The sequence below is a fragment of the Heteronotia binoei genome, chromosome 21 (assembly GCF_032191835.1).
Source record: "Heteronotia binoei isolate CCM8104 ecotype False Entrance Well chromosome 21, APGP_CSIRO_Hbin_v1, whole genome shotgun sequence".
Classification (NCBI taxonomy): domain Eukaryota; kingdom Metazoa; phylum Chordata; class Lepidosauria; order Squamata; family Gekkonidae; genus Heteronotia; species Heteronotia binoei.
Genome location: NC_083243.1, coordinates 18,669,207 through 18,688,527, shown reverse-complemented (window position 1 = coordinate 18,688,527; position 19,321 = coordinate 18,669,207). Strand labels below are relative to the sequence as shown.

At 46.0% G+C, this 19,321-nt stretch overlaps 1 protein-coding gene across 6 annotated transcripts in view; it reads left to right on the top strand.

Moving 5' to 3' along the window:
• The window catches only part of PPP2R5E (protein phosphatase 2 regulatory subunit B'epsilon), a 144,170-nt gene extending 134,299 nt beyond the window's left edge, over positions 1–9,871 (top strand). For 5 of the 6 annotated variants that reach the window (XM_060263336.1, XM_060263335.1, XM_060263334.1 and 2 more), the window contains exons 13-15: positions 805–906; positions 1,596–1,739; positions 7,473–9,871. In XM_060263336.1, coding sequence (XP_060119319.1) covers positions 805–906; positions 1,596–1,739; positions 7,473–7,572 — 346 coding nt within the window. In that variant the 3' untranslated portion in view covers positions 7,573–9,871. The remainder of the gene's footprint in view (positions 1–804; positions 907–1,595; positions 1,740–7,472) is intronic. The other variant, XM_060263339.1, reaches the window with a different exon arrangement.
• The last annotated feature ends 9,450 nt before the right edge of the window (positions 9,872–19,321 follow it).

Below are 19,321 nucleotides of genomic sequence, written 5' to 3'. Positions count from 1 at the left end.
CAGTCAGTCAGTCATTCCTCCTCAGAATTTCCTTTGCATGGAATCCAACTTCCTTAAAGTTTGTGGCTCCAAAGGCTTCTTTCTCCTTTACGTGCCAGTTGACTAATGGATCATGTTTAGCAATAAATGCTTTTTCATAGAGCCAATCTGTTCTGTGATACCAATCAATTGACGCCAATTAAGACTGCTTCATACAATTTCTATTAGGCATAAGCTCAACCAAAGGCCTAGCAGAATAGCTCTGTTTTACAGGCCCTACGGAAAGGTGGTAATTCAGTGAGGGCCTGAGTTTCTAAGGGGAGCTGATTCCACCAGGCTGGGGCCAAGGCTGAAAAGGTTGAGGCAAGTCAGACGTCTTTCAAGCCAGGGATGGTCAACGGATGTTGTAGGCCAAATCATAATGATCTTCGGGTCACATATGGGGTTAGGCTTATACCCAGAATTAAACTTTCTTGGTCTTAAAGGTGCCATTGGACTCAAACTTTGTTCTGTTATGTCAGACCAACACGGCTGCCCACCTTGAAACTGGTTACATTTAACTGAATCTTAATTTAATAATGGGCCTATATTCCAAAGTGCCATACTGAAGGAACTACATACTGACGCTTCCGCTGTAGGAGTGGTGAACTTGCTTATAACCACTTGAATGAATTAAATTGGTCTTGATTATCCGCTCTCTTAGCAGCGAAATCAGAGGAACGTAACCCTTGCAAGCGTAACAGATCAGAGCATCTGCCCCATCCAGCCTTTTGCCCCTTGTTTTGAAGCGCAAAGTAACGTATCCCTGTCTTTCACATTTCACAGGGCCATTGTGGCTTTAGTATACAACGTGCTGAAGGCATTCATGGAAATGAACAGCGCCATGTTCGACGAGCTGACGGCCACTTACAAGTCAGATCGCCAGCGGTAACTTTTTAAAGCTATATATCTATATATTTTTTGTCAGCTGTGCATAAGGCCTGCTATTTTTAGTTTGTTTGTTTTTTGGGTTTGGTTTGGTTTTTTTTTTGACACTTGGCAGTGACTGCATAATTTCCCACACACAATTGATTGCGATGCCTTCATCCCCCCCTCTCCCCCGCATGCTCATTAGCCTGGCCCTTGCAAGATGTATAGATGGTTCTTTTTTTCCTTCCCCTTTATGAGATACAGTACCCATTGCGTAGCTTGTGAACTTGCATTCCTCACAGAACTTCTTTGGGCTCTGTATTTAAAGACTTAAATGTATCAAGAGTTTTCAATGGTAAACTTTTTTTTTTTTTTTTGGAAACAAAATTAAGCCATCGCTTTGCTTGAAGGTGACGTCCCGTATAGGACTTCTCAATGAGTCGAAGCAGCCTTTGGTATTAAACTCTCATCGGAGATGATTGAAATCTCCAAGCAAAGCGACCCCTTTTTTCTGTCCTTTCTTCGCTTTTCCTCCTTCTCCTGTCTCTTGATACATCCAAGGCTTTGCCATTGCAGGATCTAGAAGAAGTGCCATCCATATATAGTTCATTAGTCGCACCCCTAGTCGAAATGTTTCTCTTGTCTTTTTTCTCCTTGATCATCCTTCTCCGGTTTTATAGTGCGTCATCTTTTGTCTGAAATTTCAGCTTATCCAAAGCAACAGGTGAAACTAATGAGGAAACTTCGGGAACTCCGGGCAGTTTGCGACTTGGTGAAAGTCGTGCCTTTTGTGAGACTCGGGGTTCCCACAAGCAAAGCGAAGGGTACTGTATGTCATCAAGCCTTGTTAGGTTAGTATAGCCTCTCGTATGTTTTTGGAGGCCGTAACACTGTTGAGTTCCAATGCCAGGCTCACTGCTTTGAAGGTCTTTTAATTTTTTTTTTTAAACGTAACTGGTGATCTGCCCTGGTTTTTGTACACTTCTCGCCTGGTCTATCTGGGTTATTTTGATTGCTAGCGCTAAATTTAAGCCAGGCAGGAATGGTTGCATAATGCCAGGGCCATGCTAGGTAAACAGAGAGCTTCTGAAGGTTGGCACAAAATGGATTGTGACTTGAACATAAGAACTTGAACATAAGAACTCAATTGTGACTTGAACATAAGAACATAAGAGAAGCCATGTTGGATCAGGCCAATGGCCCATCCAGTCCAACACTCTGTGTCACACAGTGGCCAAAATATACACACACACACACTGTGGCTAATAGCCACTGATGGACCTCTGCTCCATATTTTTATCTAAATCCCTCTTGAAGGTGGCTATGCTTGTGGCCGCCACCACCTCCTGTGGCAGTGAATTCCACATGTTAATCACCCTTTGGGTGAAGAAGTACTTCCTTTTATCCGTTTTAACCTGTCTGCTCAGCAATTTCATCGAATGCCCACGAGTTCTTGTATTGTGAGAAAGGGAGAAAAGTACTTCTTTCTCTACTTTCTCCATCCTATGCATTATCTTGTAAACCTCTATCATGAGAAGTGGGCGGACTTATAGTGAGTTATTGGTTGTGCTTGGAGCCGAATTTTCTTGGAGCAAAGATTCCTCAACCTTTTTCGACCTGGAATTAGAACATAAGAGAAGCCATGTTGTATCAGGCCAGTGGCCCATCCAGTCCAACACAAGGTGGTGGATGTACAACCGTAAAATGCCTGCTACAAGAGGCAGAACGAAACACAAAATATTAGGGGGTGAGGTTATGCATATCTCTAATAGTAATTCTTGTAAGCAGTGTTTCCTCTAAGCTGAGTTAGTGTGAGCTAGCTCACAGATTTTTAGCTCCCAGCTCACAGGTTTTTGTCTTAGCTCAGGAAGAATGATCCCAGACCACACTAATTTATGCAGTAGCTCACAGCTTTAATGCCAGTAGCTCACAAAGTGGAATTTTTGCTCACAAGACTCTGCAGTTTGAGGGAACATTGGTTGTAAGCCTCCGTGAGCCATTGGGAAAGGGTGGAGTAGAAGCCTAATACATAAATAAGTAACTTTCAACATTTCAGGCTGAAGCTCTGCTTAACAAGATGTCTTTTAAACTGGAACAGTTGCTTAAAAATATTGTTTTGCTTATGTGCAAACACGTGCAGTGAAGGACCTTGTGCTGTGGTGGCAGGTGCTGCCGAATAAATGTTTTTGATTGGACTCTGCACCAGCCAATCAAACCTCTCATAGCCATTTTGAAGCCATGCTTTGCAAAAGCCCCACCCGACCCCTCCTGCTTTCTAGAAACACTTGGGCTGCAGGAAAGGAGTTGGTGGGTGCCATGGTGCCCATTGGCACCATGTTTGGGGACCCCTCTTGAAACAATAGTTGGTATTTACTAGCCTCAAATAGTCTATATTAGGCTTCACTGATTTGGCTGAGGGGAGGTACGGAATCGGTTTTTGAAAGTATGAGATGAAGAGGTGAGAATTTGAAGAATTTATTATGAGGGCCAGATCTAACATAAATGAGACCTTGTCAGGCTGGGCCTATATGTGTCATAAAATCTAATGCCAGGTAGCAGAGGGATAAACTTTAAAAAGTGCACTTTAAAAAACGCAATAAAAGATTTAAAAAACTTAAGATAAAACATGCTTAAAACAACAGCACTCTTCCGTGGGATCCAGGGAACTGGGCAAAGGAAGCTCTTGCTCTTTCCTTCCTTCTCCAGGGGACCAGGAGGGGAAGGAGTCTCAGCCAATAGAAAGGCTTAGCTCAGTAGCTCTGCTGTGCGATTGAAAGTATCTAGCAAAGCAAGCTCTGCCTCCCCCCTTCCTCCACCAGGGAGGAGCCTCAGCCAATGGAGAAAATAGAGGCTTTGCTCTGTAACTCTTGTGCGATTGAGCAAGCATGGCAAAGTAAGCAGTGATGAAGAAGGAAGCAGATAACAACCAGTTGCTCTGGAGCCTATAGGAGCACTCCCGGGGGCCTGATTTGGCCTCCGGGCTGCATTTTTGACACCCCGTTCTAGAGCTTGTGTGTGACAGGTGCAGTTTCAGCATTCTGCCTCTTAGTGACTGGTTCCCATTCCATAACACAATTAGCTTTGAAAATCCACTCAGTTTCATAAATGGCTTGCTTACGTGGCATGAGAAGCTGCAGTCCCTGAAGTTCTCCTCGCTGGCTGCATAGAATCAGTTGTGCACTACCTGCAGTAACATGATTCTTACTGAAACACAAAAGTGTTCAAGTAGGGGATACACATTACTGAGGAACTGGCTTCATTGTGTTCAGTAGGACTGAAGTAATCCTACAATTGCAGAGCCAGGATTATATTTGAACACGGTTGAATGCATGATGCGGATCTTAACTTTCTGTTGTTTTCGTTATTGTTAATACCATGTAGGAGAACATAAGAAAAATCCAAACAGCCTAGGTTCTCACTGGGAAATTTGTGCTAGAATAATCAGTATTATAGCAGGTTGAAAATTAAGGAAATAAAGGCTAAACTAGATGCAGTGGCTCCCCAACCTTTGTGGCACCAGGGACCAGTTTCGTGGAAGACAGTTTTTCCACAGATTGGTGTGGGGTGGTGGTGTTGGGGTTTTTGTAACCCCAGGCTGCCCCCCCCCATGGGGGCTTTGAATAAGGGGTAGGCAAAGGTCGCTGCCACACTGCCCCTTCCACCCACCTTGGGACCAGGGCAGGTGAAAGAAGCGGTGCTTCGGAGCGAGGCCACGCTGCCTCTTTCATCTGCCCAGGGCCCAGGCAGGTGAAAGAGGCAATGGGGCTGCTCTGCCTCGTTCCATTCGGGTGGAGCAAAAGGGCCCGGTTGCTAACAGGTTGAGGACCCCTGAACTAAAGAATTGTCGCCCTGACCTGGACGGCCCAGGCTAGCCCGATACCTCATGAGATATCAGAAGCAAAGCCACCTCGGCCCTGATCAGTACTTGGATGGGAAAGCACCGAGGAAGGCCAGGGTCGCAACACGGAAGTAGGTAACAGCAAACCACCTCCGAGGCAAACGTCTCTTGCCTTGAAAACCTTACGGCGGGAGTCCCCGCTATGGCATGGGTCCCCCACATGGTGCCTGTGGGTCTCATGGCGTCATTTCTAATACCTGCCAAGCATTTTAGAAAGTAGGTGGAGCTAAGTGGCTCTTGTGCAGCAGGGCTTCTGATTGGCCCTGGAAGTCTGATTGGTGATGCACATTAAAATGCTGCAGCGCGGCTGCTAATGGGGCTCCCCCGGTGGGAGCACATTCGGCCAGTGCTGAGAGAGCTGCACTGGCTACCTATTGTGTTCCAAGTCTGTTTCAAGGTGTTGGTATTGACCTTTAAAGCCCTCTATGGTCAGGGGCCTGTCTATCTGCGGGACCACCTTTCCCCACACGTTCCCCGGAGAGCACTGTGTTCAGGGACAAAAGATCTGTTGTCCATCCCTAGACCAAGGGAGGCTAGGTTGCGGCAGACGCGAGCCAGGGCCTTCTCGGTGGCAGCACCAGAATTGTGGAATGCTCTCCCGGAGGCCATAAGGGCCCTACGGGATCTTTCCGCTTTCCGCAGGGCCTGTAAGACCGAACTGTTACGACAGGCCTTTGAGATCTAACCTAATTTGGGAGAGAGCTGCCACTCTGCACCATTACATAGTACCATGATCACCATTTACATTTATGTTAAATTATATCATAGTGATACAGCACCAAAAATGCAATGGGGAATGTTTTAATGTTTAAGTGTTTTAAATAATTTTTAAATTGTAGTTTTTATTGGTTAAATTGTAAAAATGTATGTTGTTAGCCACCCTGAGTCTGCTTGCGGAGAGGGCGGGATAGAAATTTAAATAAATAAATAAATAAATAAAATAATAATAAAATGACATTGTTTGAATGGCAGTTGCCAGCACAGTGTTGGCAGCATTCTCTCTTACGCTCTTCTTTCCCAGTGTAAAAAATAATTACTAGTTTTATTTCCTTCACTTTTACTTCCTCTGTGTGTGGCTCTGCCTCTTGCAGTAGCCATTCTGTACCTGGCTCCTCCTCCTGTGGCAGCCATTTTGTGGCTGCACCCAGCACCCTGTATCAGAATTCCAGTGGTGCCCATAGGCTCAAAAGGTTGGGGACCCCCCCCCCCCCCCGCCTTGCAGGATTACAATACGTCTGCTGCAATTTGGGAGAACTTTCCACCACTTGCAGTGGAATATCAGTGTGTCTGCTTCATTGTAATTTGGGGTCAGGTATTTTTCTATCACGTCTGTAATTCCTATGGTGTAATTTAGTCTGTAAAGGTAGTCCCCTGAGTTCGATCCTGGCGGAAGCTGGGTTCAGGGAACCGGCTCGAGGTTGACTCAGCCTTCCATCCTTCCGAGGTCGGTAAAATGAGAACCCGGCTTGCTGGGGGGAAAGTGTAGATGACTGGGGAAGGCCATGGCAAACCACCCTGTAAAAAGTCTGCCGTGAAAATGTTGTGATGTGACTTCACCCCAGAGTCGGAAACGACTGGTGCTTAGACAGGGGACTACCTTTTTAATTTAGTCGGATCCTGATGACAGCACTGTGGTTCTAATGAATCATAAAGCATTAACATTTATAACGTCTCCAAGACCACTCAGGAGAGGGAGGCGATATAAAAATACAATAAATAAATAAAATAATAAAGAAGAAAAGATTAAAAAATGGAACTGAATTATGTTTCTATAATATGCTCTAACTCAGGTGGCCAACGGTAGCTCTCCAGATGTTTTTTTTTGCCTACAGCTCCCATCAGCCCCAGCCATTGGCCATACTGAAGAGCTAAAAACATCTGAAGAGCTACCATTGGCCACCCCTGCACTGATATAGTCCTTTCTTAAAAATAATTTGATTAGTAAAAGTTAAGTAACACAAAAACAAGATGGGGGGCAACATGAGATAGTGGTCCAAGTTTCAGAGTAGGACCTGATGAGACCTGGGTTCAGATTACCACTCAGTCTTTAAAAAGTTCACTGGATAATGACCAGACAGTTAATCTGTTGGGAAGGAGTGAGAGCCAAGTGTGCCAGGCTGAATTCCTTGGGGGAAGGATGGCAGAATAATGAGACAGATGGGCAAAATACGGGTGACTAAGAGCTCTCTTTGACTTCAGCACGAGCTTCACTATTCTTGAAGGCATATGATGAACAATGCAGGAAAGATAACCTATCCTTCCCCTTCCCAAAACCTACAGTGGGTGAGTTTGGTCTATAAACTGTGTTCATTCTGTTGACTTCCAATAGCCAAGGCAATTTTTATTGATTTGGGTTTAGAAAATACTCCAATAAGCGCAGGAGGGCAAGAGCTGTCAGCAGACGGAGCTGGTACTGTGAATTGAGCACAAGTTCTGTCATGGCAAGAGTTATAAAGATCACAGTAGAACTGGGTGTCAATGCACGAAACTACAAAGCGGCTGTGTTCCCTGTGTGCAACTTTAGGGTGTTTCCAAGGGGGTAAGCCTGAGAACACTCAGCGGCCGTCCTTAGTCTTCAGCGCTGTTTTGTTTCTTCGTGTAGCAATACTATTGTAAGCAACAGAGTTCTTCAAAAATTCAGTGTCGGTGATGCCTTTTTTTTTTTTGCTTTGCTTTGTTTTGTTAGTGAGAAGAAAAAAGAGAAGGAACGCGAAGAACTATGGAAGAAACTGGAGGACCTGGAATTAAAGAGGGGGCTTAGACGCGATGGAATAATTCCAACTTAACGAAAAGGAAAGCAGCAAACGTTTACGATCCTGTGGAGTCACACATGTATGTAGTAGAAGATGGAGCAACAGTTTTCTGTATTGTGCAACTTTACAGTAGATTTCACATTTGTTTCATTATTACAACAGCCCTGTGTATATATCTGTCTCTAAGTAACGGGGGGAGAAAAAAAAATAAGGACTTCAATCCAAAGTTTGGACAACGGATGGACTTTCCTCAGAACTTTGCAGAAATAATCATTGTTTTAACCCTCCTTTAAAAAAACCAGTCTTCGAAAAGATCCGTTGATGAAAAAGAAAAAACCGCGATGTCCGAATTCCATCACCAGGACGTGTCCCTTATTTATCGTTAGCAGAGAGTGATACAACTTCAGATGTGAACAATCTTAAAAAAATTTAGCTTGTCTTTCTGCTATAAAACTGTTAAATGTATTTATAGTAAAAGAGGAAAAAAAGAGATTGTCATTTTTCATATGAGTTTGTGTAACATTTTTCTCCTCTGGATAACTATGATGTAATTTGACTTTTGGGGGGGGTGGCAGGGTTGGGAGGAGGGGGGATCTTTTTCCTTTTTTTCTTTTTTTTTTGCACATCTTCATGAGTTGAATGTTTATACAGATCAGGGCCATGACAAAGAAAAAAAAATAGGGGTCCTTTAATGCTAAGAGTTTTGTTCTGGTATAAAGCATCTTTTTGAGTACCAGACCTCGCTTTTGGTGCTCCTTTCAGTGTGAACATTACAAATAAATATAAGAAGTGGTTATAAACAGAGTTGGGGAGTATGCTTCGGATTAGTCAATTGGATCAAGTTGATTGCACGTCCAAGCTCACCCCTCTGATCTGTAGCGGCAAGCGCGCAGCGGCGACAAGATTTCAGTATCTGACCAGTATTAAATTGGACGCCATCGATTAAAGAAAACCTGGGCCAGGATTATGTTATAGTAATACTGAGGCTAAATTATTGTATTGCTATACATTTTCTTTCAGGCCGTTTGGAAAGAATATTAATTTTTTTTTTAACAAAAGCTTAAGGAATGCATCTAAGAGACGGTCATCATGGATTTAACATTCGGGGGCAGGGCGGGGAGTTGAGCAAAAGTTTGGATTGCTTGAAGTTTTGTTGCCTTACCTTTTAAAATACGTCTTCATTAAACATTCCAGCGGAAAACAAAGAAGTATTGGGGAGGATGTAACTTTCGGGGAAGAATAATGCTGTGGCGCATTTGTGACTTGAATGCTGTTTTTAGGCTGGAATGTATTCTGGGTAACATACTTCAGCGTTCTGGTCTCGGATGCTCATTCTGACTGTATCTGTTACCAGAAGTGGCTCAAAAAATACTACTGAAAAAAAGAGAAGAGAATACCCCATAATTCTGGCAATCCTAATCAGCTTGAAGTATTAGTTTAAAAAAAAAGGTAATTGATTTTATATCAAAGGTGCATTGTGACCAAACTGTTAAGATTAAAAAAGAAAAGAGAGGGGTGGGGGGGAAGCTGTATTATAAAGTATACATTACTGGCTATCTGCATTGTATTTGAAAGTGGAATCTCACATCTTTGGTAGATAAAATGCTGATAAGACTTGTGTACAGTATATATTTAGCTAATGCAGGTGCATTATTATATACCGTAAGGTATGTGTTTTTTCAGGATTTTTCTCCAGGATGCTTTTGAACTGTTATGATGACAGCAATGAATTGATAATCCTCAAAACCATTTGATCCAGCCGTTATTTAACAGTATAAAGCTGAGTTGGTGTTCATGAGTCTTTTTGTGATAGTTGCAAACATGAATTTACAACCTGTTGCTATCAATAGAAGTACAGTATAAATACAAGCTTGTATATTTCCCCCCCTTTCTTCTTGCCATTTAAATATCGGATAGGATTTGAGGTTTTCTTGTTTTTAGGCCAAAAAAAATATATATATATGGGGGGGAAGAGAATAATTTACATTCGACTGACTGCTGTTTTGGGATTATCAGGCCAGTTTTGTACACACAAGTCTTTGCAAATGGATGTAAAGTCAATGACTTTGTAAAAAAAAAAGGAGAACCCTGAACAAAAACTTGACACTGTTAATTCTGGGGGTGGGTGGAACAAAAGTTAGACTAGTCATCCGACACACCGAACGCAACACGGTTTAACGGGATTAAGCTAAGCCTCTTTTAAGAACATTGATTGGGACTCGATGTAAACTCGGCAGACACCGCCCTCGGTGAAACGTTCTATTTTTAAAAAGTGCTGGAGCAAAGGTGCAAGCTGAAATACTGAAGATGAAAATAAATTTATAACAAACCACCTCCCTTAGACCGTCTTTTTGTGGCTCTTGACCACGCTGTCGTTTCCCGCCGCAGTCTTTGGAGTTCAGCTGGACCTTCTGAGGAGGGGTTTTCTGTTGGAAACGGTCAGCAGCTGTCTGAATATTGCAGCCAAAGCCAGTTATGTGGTTATTATCTGTTGGAACAACAACAACAAGAAATCGTGGGGAATGAAGAGTTTTGGAGGGCATTCAGTTTGTATCGTATTGGTTACAGTCGGAGCCAGATATTGCATTAGCATATGCAAAGCCTTCTCTGCTTATATTCTCTTTCTTCTAATGAGGAGAGAGGGAGACATATTTTTAGTTCACAGATGACTTGTCACTTCCCAGGAAGGAATAATATTTTCTTAAGCTTCACAACATTACATTAGCTACATACACAGTCACTTTCTGAAGCTGGAAGTATTTATTTAGAAAATTATTTGCTGCCTTTCTGTCTTGTAAAAACTCAAGGCAGCTTACAGTGTAAATAAAACCAGGGCTCACTTTGTAGCAGGAGGTCCTTTGCATATTAGGCCACACCCTCCCGATGTAGGCAATCCTCCAAGAGCTTACAGGACACTCTTTACTGAGAGCCCTGTAAACTCCAGGAGGACGGGCACACTTGTAGCAGGAGCTCCTTTGCATATTACGCCACACCCTCCTAATGTAGCCAGTGAGCTTACAGGAGGCCCTGTACTGAGAGCCCTGTAAGCTCCAGGAGGACTGGCTACATTGGGGTGTGGCCTAAAATGCAAAGGAGCTCCTGCTACAAAGCGAGCCCTGAGTAAAACAATTATAAAAAACCCCACACTCATAAAAAATGGCAAGTAAAAATCTCAATCCTTGCTCTCAGGTTTTAGGGACACAGCCCGAGTATTGCAATGGGGGGGGGGGGAACTTATTTCCGCCTGCTCTTTAAAAGATAACACGGATGCATTACTCAAAGTCAGGCCTGTGTCAGAAGGAACTCAGAAATGCAGCAGCGTGAGGACCATTCTCGTAGCTGTCTCAGAGCGGAAAAATCAGTATGTAGTCAAAGGTCAGAAACATCTGCAAGGCCGACCAAGTTGATTTTCTCGGCCAGGTTCTGCACGGCTGTCTTCATGGGTCAGGCGGTGCTGCCTCTTGGGGAGCATCTTCTCTTGGTTTCCTGGTGGGGACACGTGGCAGAAAGACAGGGCTTTTTTTGTAGTAGGAACTCCTTTGCATATTAGGCCACACGTCCCTGATGTAGCCAATCCTCCAAAAGCTTGCCAGGGCTGTTAGTATAGGGCCTACTGAAAGCTCCAGGAGGATTGGCTACATCAGGGGTGTGTGGCCTAATATGCAAAGGAGGTCCTGCTAGAATTCCTTACAGGGCTCTCAGTACAGGGCCTACTGCAAGCTCCAGGAGGATTGGCTGCATCAGGGGTGTGTGGCCTAATATACAAAGGAGGTCCTGCTAGAATTCCTTACAGGGCTCTTAGTGCAGGGCCTACTGGAAGCTCCAGGAGGATTGGCTACATCAGGGGTGTGTGGCCTAAGATGCAAAGGAGGTCCTGCTAGAATTCCTTACAGGGCTCTTCTTACAGGGCCTACTAGAAGCTCCAGGAGGATTGGCTATATCAGGAGGGTGTGGCCTAATATGCAAAGGAGGTCCTGCTACAAAACAAGCCCTGCAGAAAGACACAGTAGCCGCTCTGCCGGGAGTATTTCCACATGGCTGGTTAGTTATTTGGCCTGGGTTTGATGCGGTTGGGAAAAGTGGGTTCCTCCACCCTCCATGTACAAAACGGAAAAGAGGAGAGATTTACACCCAATCCTTCACTCGGCGTCTCAGTCCTTCCCTTTCCCCTCCCCACCCTACAACAGACATCCTGTGAGGTAGGTGGGGCTGAGAGCTCTGAGAGCAGCTCGGAGAGAACTTGTGACTAACTCAAGGTCACTCCAGCAGGTACATGCGGAGGAGGAATGGGGATTCAAACGTGGTTCTCCCAGGTTAGAGCCTGTTCACTTAACCAATACACCAGGCTGTCTCTCAAATCGTGCTTTTGTGCAGCTCCCTCGTTTTCCCTGGCTTTTCTCTGATCATTCCCAAACCTGCATTCCTCTGAGGCTCTGGGGAGGAGCTTAACAAAGCCGTAAGGCTGCTATGTATGGGTGGGAAAGCTTGTATTTTCCTAGCCCTGGGCATGTTTCACCCATGTCCTCTCCTGGTCACAGTTTTATCTTTAAAAAAAAATAATCAGGGATTGTATGGTGTTACATACTATTACACCAATATGTGTGGTTTGCCTGAACTCTCAGCTTCCATTAAACAAAACCCCCCAAAACTCTAGCCCTTTTTTGGTTGCAGAGATAAAAGGCATATCTCAACAAGGAAAGGAAGTAGAGAATTCCTTTGGTTGTTTAATGAAAGCCGGTAATTCAGAGCGCCCTGATAACCTGGGTGAGCCCAATCTCCAAAGCTAAGCAGGGTTGTTTCTTTAGAGTTTGTAGAATCTTTCGGGCTCAAGTGCCGTGTTCTACTGGAGAAAGTTTTCCTTCCAGACGTTTCGTTATCAGCTGCGGAGAACATCCTCAGTGGCGATGCAGCCGGAGCAGGCGCTCTGACCTTCTTGGCTGCTGTGCATTGAATGAGCCACTCAATGCACAGCAGCCAAGAAGGTCAGAACGCCTGCTCCGGCTGCAACGCCACTGAGGATCTTCTCCGCAGCTGAGAACGAAACGTCTGGAAGGAAAACTTTCTCCAGTAGAACACGGCACTTGAGCCCGAAAGATTCTACAAACCCTAATCATGTTACCGGCCGTGAAAACCTGAAATCTTTGATAAGGGTTGTTTCTGGTTAGTATTTGGGTGGGAGACCACCAAGGAATGCCAAGGTCGCTACACAAAGGCAGGCATGAAAATCTTATGGGGTTGCTGTAAGCTACAACTTGACAGCAAAAGAAGTAAAAACTGAAGATTATTTATGATTTATATCCCACCCTATACTCTGAATAACAGCCTCAGAGTGGTCACAATCTCCTTTAACCCCGCCCCCCCCCAAAAGACACCCTGTGAGGTAAGTGGGGCTGAGAGAGCTCTCCCAGAAGGTGCCCTTTCAACGACAGCTCTGTGAGAGCTATGGCTGACCCAAGGCCATTCCAGCAGCTGCAAGCGGAGGAGTGGGGAATCAAACCCGGTTCTCCCAGGTAAGAGTTCACACACTTCACCACTACACCAAACTGAGCCACTGTGTGTATCATGAAATGTGCTTGAAAAGGGACTGGCTTGTATTTGCAAACTAAATAAATAAAATTTTAAGCATTCACGAAAAGAAATCAAGCCCGGTTCTCCCAGATAAGTCCATGCACTTCACCACTGCACCAAACTGGGTAAACTTCTCATGTGGAAACCCCACTGCTACTGCGCTGCATTAGCTGTAGGGTTGTCTGGTCGTACTCCGGAAATATCTGAGGACTTCGGGGGCGGAGCCAGAACAAGGTTGTGACAAGGACAACTGAGCTCTGGAGGGAGTTCTGGCCATCACAGTTAAAGGGACTGCACTCTTTTTAAATGCCTTCTCTACATTGGAAATAATAGAGGATGGAGTACCTTCTTTTGGGGCTCATAGAATTGGACCGCCTGGTTCAACCTTTTTGAAACTTGGGGGGTGGGGTTAAGGAGAGGCATCAGATGCTATGATACTCTAAGCGGTTGAGTCTTGTGAGCAAAAATTCTGCTTTGTGAGCAGTGTTCTCTCCAAGCTGAGTTAGCACGAGCTAGCTCACAGATTTTTAGCCTCCAGCTCTCACATTTTTGTCTGAGCTCGGGGAGGATGGCCCCAGAGCACACTTAATTTATGCAGTAGTTCACAACTTTAAAGCCAGTAGCTCACAACTTTAATGCCAGTAGCTCACAAAGTAGAATTCTTACAAAACTGCAGTTTAGAGGGAACATTGTGAGCTACTGGCATTAAAGTTGTGAGATAACGATTTCGTTGCTGCATGAATTAGTTTGCTCTGGGGCCATTTTTCCTGAGCCAAGACAAAAACGTGTGAGCTGGAGGCTAAAAAAAACCGAGTAAACTCACACTAATTCGGTTTAGAGAGAACTCTACCTCAAAAAAAATGCCCCTCAAGAGCTCCAGATACCTATGGATCAATTCTCCAAACCGAGTAAACTCACCGAGTAAACTCACACTAATTCGGTTTAGAGAGAACTCTACCTCAAAAAAAAAAAAATGCCCCTCAAGAGCTCCAGATACCTATGGATCAATTCTCCATTATACCCTATGGGGAACCAATGTCTATAGGGCAGGATTTCCCAAACTCCCCCCCCCCCGGCCTCCGTGGCCTGGGTAGAGCAATGCTGGCGGCGGGGAAAGCGGGGAGGGGATGGGCAACAGTGGTGGCAGGCCAGAGCAGGCCAGTAGCCAGAAAAAATTTGGTGGGGGGCCATAAAATGCTGCTGCAGCAGGTGCCATCCCCTCTCCTCTTTTGCGGCTCCGCGCCTCCCCCCCCCCCACCATGGCGCCTCCTCCTGCCTCCCTCCTTCATACTTTTAAGGCCCAGGGAAGGGTCGGTGAAGCGCTGCTCCGGGCTCTTTAAACGGCAAAACCCCTTCCCCACCGATCTGCTGATTGGCGGGAAAACCCATGCAGAAGGCTGGCCACTCAGCTCCATGTGCCCTTCTGGTGTGCTCACAATCAGCGCTGGCAGCAGCAGAGCAGGCAAGAGAGCAACAGCTGCGGGGCGGGTGGCAGGGAGGCAAGAGAGCAACAGCCGTGGGGTGGGTGGCAGGGAGTCTACTTTGACCCGGTATTGAGGCGTCCATGGCCCGGTACTGGGTCGAGGCCCGGCAAATGGGAAACACTGCTATAGGGCAGGGGTGGCCAATGGTAGCTCTCCAGATTTTTTTTTGCCTACAACTCCCATCAGCCCCAGCCAGCATGGCCAATGGCTGGGGCTGATGGGAGTTGTAGGCAAAAAACATCTGGAGAGCTACCGTTGGCCACCCCTGCTATGGGGTATAATAGGGTGCCTAGGGGATAGTCAGCGCTTTCCCCTCTGCTTTCTGATAACCCTGAAGCGGGGGGAAGGGAGGGTTTCCAAACCAGAAGATCTCCTGCCTCCACCTGAGGATTTGGCAACCCGATAGGATGGGGGTGGCAAAGAGAAAAGCTTACCTCCGTGCAAACTGTCTTAAGCACTGCTTATAAGAAATCCTGTATAAAATACAGGCAACGGAAATAGAAAATTCTTAGGTTCCTATTAGCAAATCACAATATGCATTCGTACAAATATGCAAACAGAACAATATATTTAAAGGGGGAAGCAACAGTCAGTCCTCATAAATAGTCACTTGGCTGACTGTCCACTTCTCCTGCGGTGTGCAAATTCAAGATGGACTTCAAGCCGCAAGGAAAATATCCTCCAGTCAGAAAGATTCTCTAATCTGCAGTTAATTTCCACTATTCTCTGTACAAGCGAAACCTTTAAGGGAAGTGTAAGAGTTTGAAATGTTGGATCAGCTGGGAGAGTATAGACATGTATTGAAGCTTGGGTAAAGCCCCTTTTGGGTGAAAACGAGGTCTAAATGTCCCCAGAGGCCCGTTTAGCAGGCAACCTGTATTATGATATTGGGAAAAGGAAAGGAAATGTCCCCTGTGCAAGCACCAGTCGTTTCCGACTCTGGGGTGACGTTGCTTTCACGACGTTTTCACGGCAGACTTTTTACGGGGTGGTTTGCCATTGCCTTCCCCAGTCATTTACACTCCCCACCCCCCCAGCATGCAGGGTACTCATTTTACCGACCTCGGAAGGATGGAAGGCTGAGTCAACCTGGAGCCCGCTACCTGAACCCAGCTTCCACTGGGATTGAACTCAAGTCGTGAGCAGAGCTTAGGACTGCAGTACTGCAGCTTTAACACTCTGTGCCACGGGGCAGATATTATTATGATGATATTAGGTAACAGCAAAATCATCTTATCTTGGCACAAAAGCCACTACTTCCTTCCTTAGTCATCCTTGACTGTTTGCTGTTTTATCTGGGTAAAAGCAGCCCAGGAGTTCCAGGCTGTTATCAGAGGAAGTAGCCATTTTGTAGGAACAGTTTCTGGAGCACTTCTCTCTCCTTCTCACAAGCACCATAGCGGCTTGGACAGGTGTAGCCAAACTGCAGCTGGGGATCCACATGCAGCTCTTTCACACACACTGTGTGGTTCCTGGAATTTGAGGAGGAACTTAATGCAGGCTTACATCAAGGAGGCATGCTTAGCTCTGGTACCTCAGTCAGGCTGTGAGCGCTGACCCACCGGTAGGTGATGTGTGAAGTGGGGAAGGAGGAAGAAGTAGGCAGGCTTGCAAGCTTTTTACCACCACAGGTCACCTGGAGACCCAGAGCTTGGAAAAAGTGCAAGAGTTACTGGAAGGAGGGACTAGGACTACCAAGCTCCCGCTGGGGGCGGGAGATCCCTCGACTGGAAGGGCCCCAATGTGCTGGCAGGAAGTAGGCCACTGGGAGGATTCCCATCCCTGAAGAGTCCCATCGGTGTGCGTTGTCCCCGGCCTGAGGATATCACCCGGAAGTGATGTCACACCAGAGACATTCTAGGACTTGCACTAAAAACTCTATGGTGCCATAGAGTTTTGTCATGAATCCTAGAGTGTTTCCGGCGTGACACTCTAGGAATCGCGGTAAAACACTATGGTACCATAGAGTCTTATTGCGAATCCCAGAGCACCCCTAGCACGACGTCCCCAGTGCAATGATGCCACTTCTGAGTGACGTCATTACGCCCCGCATGCTTTGCGTGCACAAGGAACAAGTCCCCTGCAGCAGCAGTGGAGGGACTTGGCAACCTTAGGAGGGATGAACATAAGAACATAAGAACATAAGAGAAGCCATGTTGGATCAGGCCAACGGCCCATCAAGTCCAACACTCTGTGTCACACAGTGGCAAAAAATGTTATATACACACATACACTGTGGCTAATAGCCACTGATGGACCTGTGCTCCATACACTGTGGCTAATAGCCACTGATGGACCTGTGCTCCATACACTGTGGCTAATAGCCACTGATGGACCTGTGCTCCATATTTTTATCTAAACCCCTCTTGAAGGTGGCTATACTTGTGGCCGCCACCACCTCCTGTGGCAGTGAATTCCACATGTTAATCACCCTTTGGGTGAAGAAGTACTTCCTTTTATCCGTCTTAACCTGTCTGCTCAGCAATTTCATCGAATGCCCACGAGTTCTTGTATTGTGAGAAAGGGAGAAAAGTACTTCTTTCTCTACTTTCTCCATTCCATGCATTATCTTGTAAACCTCTATCATGTCACCCCGCAGTCGACGTTTCTCCAAGCTAAAGAGTCGACGTTTCTCCAAGCTAAAGGATGGAATAAAAGATGGTGGCACAGGGTTCCTCCCTCTGTTTCATAGCTCTTGTAGGAGCTGTATTTACTAACCTTTATGTCAAGGTAAAGAGAAATGCATAATAGAAGATGAAGAGGATATTGGATTTATATCCCGCCCTCCACTCAGAGTCTCAGAGCAGCTCACAATCTCCTTTCCCTTCCTCCCCACAACAGACACCCTGTGAGGTGGGTGGGGCTGGAGAGGACTCTCACAGCAGCTGCCCTTTCAAGGACAACCTCTGCCAGAGCTATGGCTGACCCAAGGCCATTCCAGCAGCTGCAAGCGGAGAAGTGGGGAATCAAAGCCGGTTCTCCCAGATAAGAGTCCGCACGCTTAACCACTACACCAAACTGGCTCTCTTAACCACTACACCAAACTGATGCAAACTCTTGTCAGCGATTTATATGGTACGTGTGTGTTTTCTTCTCCCACTGGTGCCAAAAAATAATTTCCTAACCTGTCGCTCTGCTGGTCTTATGGGGACTGAGCAGGGTCAAGTTGGGCTTTTCTTGACAAGGCTTCTGATTAGCCGCTGGAGATCTGATTGGCTTTTACAAGTATTTCTTTGGCAACAACTGCTCAAGGATCTTCATTGCGTAACTGAAGATCAGCTGTGGCAGCCATGTTGAGGCTGGCTCCACCTCCTGTGGCAGCCATTTTGTTGCTAAACAAGCCCAGCATCTTGGAGAATGGAGGGATTTGGGATGTCAAATGACAATAGCAGGTGTGATTAGAGTAGTATCATGGAGAAATCAGCATTGGCAATGAGACAGGAAACCTAGGTCTCATTTTTCTGGAATATGGGAGTGCTGGTAAATCAAGATTATACTTTCATCTGCATCAATAGAAGACTCACAAAATCTCCACTCTTTCCTTTCTGCTCCTGCCCTCCCCATGACCCATGAAAAGATTATCCTTGCAGGGGTGTAAAACACATAGCTTGAGGGCCAAATGAGGCCCCCGGACGGCTCCTATCAGGCCCCCGAGCAAATGGCTGTCATCTGCTTCCTTCTCCCTCTCTCTAGCTTCCTTCTGCACCACAGCTTGCGTTGCCAGGCTTGTTCAATCGCACAGAGCTACAGAGCAAAACCTTTATTTCCTCCCATTGGCTGAGCCTTCTCCCTTGGAGAGGGAGGCGAGAGGGAGAGCTTGCTTTGCCACACCAGAGCTACAGAGCCAAGCCTCTCTTCCTTCTATTGGCTAAGGCTCTTCCCCCTCCTGGTCGCCTGGGGAAGCAAGGAAAGAGCCAGAGCTTCCTTTGCTCAGTTCCCTGGATCACACAGGAGAGATACAAAGAAAGCACCTTTAAGACCAATGAGTGCTCATGTTTTAAGCATGTTGTATTTTATGGCTTTAAAAAAAAAAATTAATTGTGTTTGTTTGTGTTCTTTATAAAGTTTTTATCTCCGCTACCTGGCATTACATTTTATGACACACATGGCCCAGCCCGATGTCTCATTTATGCCAGATCCAGCCCTTGTAACAAATGAGTTTGACACTCCTGTTCTAGGGATTGTGGAGCTGTGTGGTGAGAGGCTGCAGTGGAGGCAAGAGGTCACCCCCTCCTCTCTCCTCCATTAGCACAGAGCCAGGTTCAAAGTGCCACTCAGCCATGGATCTTACTGGGTGTGCCCTGTTCAGTACTCGGATGGGAGACCACTAAGGTGGCTTGGTGAGGTGGGCAAGCCGGTGGAGGACTTACCAGGAGGCTCAGGGAGAGGGGAGGGAAGAAGCGTGATTGAACTCTGAAGCAAGTTCTGGCTGCTACATTTCAAAAGGACCTTTTCAGTGCCTTCCCTCCATTGGAAATAATGGTTGGGGGCACCTTCTTTTGGGGTTCATAGGACCCCCTGGTCCAATCTTTTTGAAACTTGGGGAGGTTTTTGAGGAGAGGCACCAGCAGCTATGCTGAAAATTTGGTCTTCTTCCTCAAAGAACAGCTCCCCCCACCCACCATAGCCCAAGATGCCCATGGTTCAATTATCCATTATACCCCATGGGGACCGGTCTCCATAGAGTATAATGGAGTGCTCCTAGGAAGACCCGAAAGAATGGCACAGCT